Below are 4,436 nucleotides of genomic sequence, written 5' to 3' on the forward strand. Positions count from 1 at the left end.
ATCAAAACTGCAGTATGTAGTTTCTGTAAACTTCATAATCAATAAACTTCTCTGCTAAATTACTGGTTTTTACATGTACTATATATATAATGTGTTAAAACTTGGGTATTTTTATGGAATTATTCATTTCTTCCTTTCCAAGTTAATTAGCATTTATAGTCGTATTGTGTAGCTAGAGACTTTGGTGGATGAAAAGGGAATGCAGAAGATAGTGGAAGTGGTGATGGTGCGTAAATTGGCGATAACCATTTTCCTCACTACAATCTAGTCATGGACAACTAACTTCAAAAAGAGAAAACACTAGTAGTATTTTTCCATGATAGGGATGTGCACTAGATCTAAACCACTACCTCACTACATATCAAAATAGTCCAAAACAGAATATGTCAAATACAGCCATCTCTGAAAATTTGAATCAATTATAGACCAAATCAAACAGGAAAATGCTAAATTTTGCAAACACAAGACAGGATTCAACTCACTAACAGTAACAGCAAGTCAGTAAAAACATATAATAACAAAATGAAAGTACAACAGGCCTTAGTCTTTCATATGATACAAAAACATAAGACTGAATTCTTATAAGCAGGACAACATTGCCAATTTTTAGATGTAGGTATTTCTCAGGTTGATAATAAAGTACATCTAAATAGTTGCACAACTTGCACTCAACCATGGTGCAAACCTCTGGTTACCAATTAAGAAAGTGTGTTTGAGTAACTCCATCTTTCTTTACAAATCTATTTAAGTGCCTCAATCATTATGAAGCACCGACTCTAACACACCGGTAATAATTTGAGAAGGTTGAATAAATGAATATAACCACATGTCAGTGTCGTGTGTCAATGTCGAGACTGGCACGTGCTGGACACCAGACACTTTCAATGTGAAGTGTCAATGCCGCATGGGTGATAGAGAGCTATTGATTTGAAGACAAGCAGTAAAAATGATAAAAGAAGAGTACTGTAATACATGATTTGGAAAAAGTGACCTCATCTACCCTCGGACTTCACCAGCTGTGAGAATACTCTACTCATTGAAACACCAGAAAGATCATCTACAGTTGACGCTTCAAACTGTACAGCTGAAGCAGAAGAAGAAACATTTGCGTCTTGGTGGAAGTTGTTGACCTGTGGAGAGAGTTCGCCGATCATGTTTGTACTGTTTTCTTCAGGATCACCTTGAACCTCGGCTTCTTGAAGTTGAAGAGCATACTCTAAATTCCACAAGACGTCTCCCATTGAAGGTCTGTCAACACCATAGTCAGCCAAGCATTTTTCAGCAGTTTCTCCAAACTTCCTAAGAGATTCTGGTTTGATTTTCCCTGCTAGTGCTGTATCAATGATTTGTTGCAACTGTCCTTTTTTAAGAAATTTCATCGCCCATTCTGCCAAGTTTACCTTTTCCCTAGGAAGTGATGGATCTATAACAGGCCTTGCACAAAGAACTTCAAACAAAACTACCCCAAAGGAATACACATCGGACTTCTCGGTCAGTTGCTGCCTCCTGAAATATTCTGGATCAAGGTATCCGAAACTCCCCTTGACGGCCGTGCTCACATGCGTTTGATCAAGTTCAGGACCCGTCTTTGACAATCCAAAATCAGCCACCTTAGCCATCAGGTTCTCGTCAAGTAAGATATTTGCCGACTTTACATCTCGGTGAATGACTGCTTTAGCATAGCCGGTGTGAAGGTAATGCAGTCCTCTAGCAGATCCAATGCAAATCTCAAGTCTCTGCTTCCAACTTAAGCTCGGGAGCCCAGAACCATATAAATGACTCTTGAGAGTTCCATTTTCCATGTATTCATATATCAGAATCATTTCATTATTTTCATCACAATAACCAATCAAAGACACCAAATGACGATGACGAAATTGAGACAACATTTCAATTTCCGTTCTAAATTCAGCAATCCCCTGCTGCGACAGTGGATTCCCCCTCTTCACCGCCACTTTCCTGCCATCCCTTAACTCACCCTTGTAGACTTTCCCAAAACCACCTACCCCAATGACCCAACTCTCATCAAAATTGTTTGTACCCTCCTTAACTTCCGCAAAAGGAACACGGTACTCAAAGTTTGAAGCAGCGCTTATTGTTGTGCCGTTGGAATATTTACTTCCCATCGTATGTGTATCGTTGACGGACAAAGGAATCCATGTCTTTGACTGCCTTTGTTGTGCCAACCTCCTTCTTTTTCTACACAGTATGCAGCAAACTCCGGCCAAGACCACTGCACTCACTACCCCAACACTCACGCCAGCTATCAGGCCAACATGACTAGAACTCGAACCAGAGGTATCGCCACCAGCACCAGACGCCGCATTTGCACTGAGACTGCCAATAGAATTGTTCATTTTCATGATCTCCAGCCCATTCAAAATAGCATTGGGGTTGTCCTTATTCGAAGTGGAAGCGCCAATACTTACATTTAGTTTATTGCTGTCAGCCAGTGGCGCAATCAAATCCATAAAATATGGAACACCCAAAACATTATTACCTTTAGAACTGAGATCAAGATCCTTAGCAGCTGCCATTGAGTCAATATAAACATTGAAGTAAAGTAAATTGAGAGCTTTACTGACTACATCACAAAAGTGAGCTCGAACAAGGTATTGAAATCCAGGCTCCACATCAAATTGCCATGTTACATTGAAATTAAGATTAGTATCACCGGTGGACGTGTTTGTGTTCATCTCCGCGGCAGTACCATAAACACTAGGCGGAGCAGTGTTTTGTGTTGGTCCTCCATCAGCATACTTAACACCAGGAATATTCGAAACATCATTGGCAAGGTTCGATGTTAGAAGAAACTTTTGATCTGAAACCCAAGTTCTCTGAAGAGGGTCCTCTCCAGATGTAACAACTGGACCACCCATGTTAACCCTCCAAACAGTCTCCAAAGCCTGAGCCCCCAAACCCGAATACGACGTCAACGGATTCAAGTTAAAAGCATCATCAGCAATGAGATCATCAGGGACAGAAACAACCTCAATTGCATTCACAAATGCAACCGAACTATCCAAAGGACGAAAGGTAATCTCAAGGGTATCTGTGGTAACATTGATAGAATATTCCTTCATAAAAGGATTCTTCTGCATAGTTAAACCACTAATAAGAACAATGGTTTGCGTCGATACATCGAATTTCGCAGCATTCAAATTGTATCTATCATAAATAAATGGAAAAAAATAAAACCGGATCCAGTGTCTCCCCTGTTGGTTAATTGGCAAAGTGTACTTTGAAGATCCAGTGAAAACTCTTGCAGTTCTATAAAGTGGTGATTCATCATCTTTAGAAGAAACTGAATTTGCAGAAGTAGTAGCAAGAATTTCTTGCTGAGTTGTAAGTAACTTCTTTGATAAAGTATCTGAAGTGAAATTGCGGTTACCTACTGAAGTAGTTGAAGTTGATCCACAATCTATAAGGTAATTATCAGCTGGAACAAAAGTTGCACAAAAACACACCAAAGGCAATAGATTCAAAGCACAGATAATCAAACCAACTTTTCTCCAATCCATCATAATGGGTTTTCTGTTTTGCTTCCAAAAAAACTATCTTTTTTAAGCAATTTGAATCCTAGGAAGATCTGTGGTAGAACCAAAAAAAGAAAACAAATTAGGGTTTTTTAAAAACTTATAAAGCAAAAAAACAGAAAAAGTCAAAGAAAGAGAGAAAAAATGGCACCTTTTAACACTGTTGTAGTTCAAGTAGAATGAAGGTAGAGAGAGAGGGAGGAGAAGACAAATTTGAAAGGATCTGTTTTTTTTGTTATTTTGAGAGAGAGATTTGAATGGAAGAAGAAGGAAAAAAGACAAGTTGAGGAAGAATATAGCTAAGCATAAGCTGGAATAATGTTTATGACAACCTAAAGTTTTGACATATTCATAGATTCTTAATATTTTGTCTAGTTTAATAGAGAGAGAAAGAGAGAGTGGAAACGGTGGAAGTTGGTCAAAAAAATAGGAAGGGTTGGTGCTGAATTTCGAGTGAAACTTGAAAACGTGTGTGGTGTAAATAGAGATTAAAAAAATGAGATAGGCGAGGAAAGTGAAGTTAGTGTGTAAGAGTATTACAAATGGAGAATGAATAGAATAAAAAAAAAGTAAGAAAAGAGTAGAGATATGGAATACTTAGGTTTGTTTTAACATGACGTGACAAAAAGACTATTGATATAAATATGAGTCAGAATATATAGTTAAAAATCGATATATTATTTAAATTGCGAGAATTTTGTTTTCACAATTTAAATAAGTGTATATGTTTTTAACTACGTATATCGACTCAGATTTATACCAATGATCTTGCTGTCACACTATGTTACCAAAACTTAACGTTTTTTTGTTTTGTTGAAAATTGCCGGAAGAGACCAAATAGGATAACAGAAGTGGAGTTAAGGGAGTAACTTGTAACATTTTTTAGTTAAGAGACTAAAA

At 37.8% G+C, this 4,436-nt stretch overlaps 1 protein-coding gene across 1 annotated transcript; it reads right to left on the reverse strand.

Moving 5' to 3' along the window:
• Window positions 1-488: 488 nt before the first annotated feature.
• LOC127087112 (receptor-like protein kinase HERK 1) lies at window positions 489-4,075 on the reverse strand. The gene is made up of 2 exons (XM_051027961.1): window positions 3,688-4,075; window positions 489-3,589 (listed from the first exon to the last, which is right to left on the reverse strand). The coding sequence occupies exon 2, from the start codon at window positions 3,522-3,524 to the stop codon at window positions 993-995; it is 2,532 nt and encodes an 843-aa protein (XP_050883918.1). The 5' UTR covers window positions 3,525-3,589; window positions 3,688-4,075; the 3' UTR covers window positions 489-992.
• Between the last annotated feature and the right edge of the window lie 361 nt (window positions 4,076-4,436).

This window comes from Lathyrus oleraceus, chromosome 5 (genome assembly GCF_024323335.1).
Source record: "Lathyrus oleraceus cultivar Zhongwan6 chromosome 5, CAAS_Psat_ZW6_1.0, whole genome shotgun sequence".
Lineage (NCBI taxonomy): Eukaryota > Viridiplantae > Streptophyta > Magnoliopsida > Fabales > Fabaceae > Lathyrus > Lathyrus oleraceus.

What these genes read in the sequence shown, in the direction of transcription:
- LOC127087112 (XM_051027961.1), bottom strand. Translation starts at nt 3,524, where the DNA reads ATGATGGATTGGAGAAAAGTTGGTTTGATTATCTGTGCTTTGAATCTA.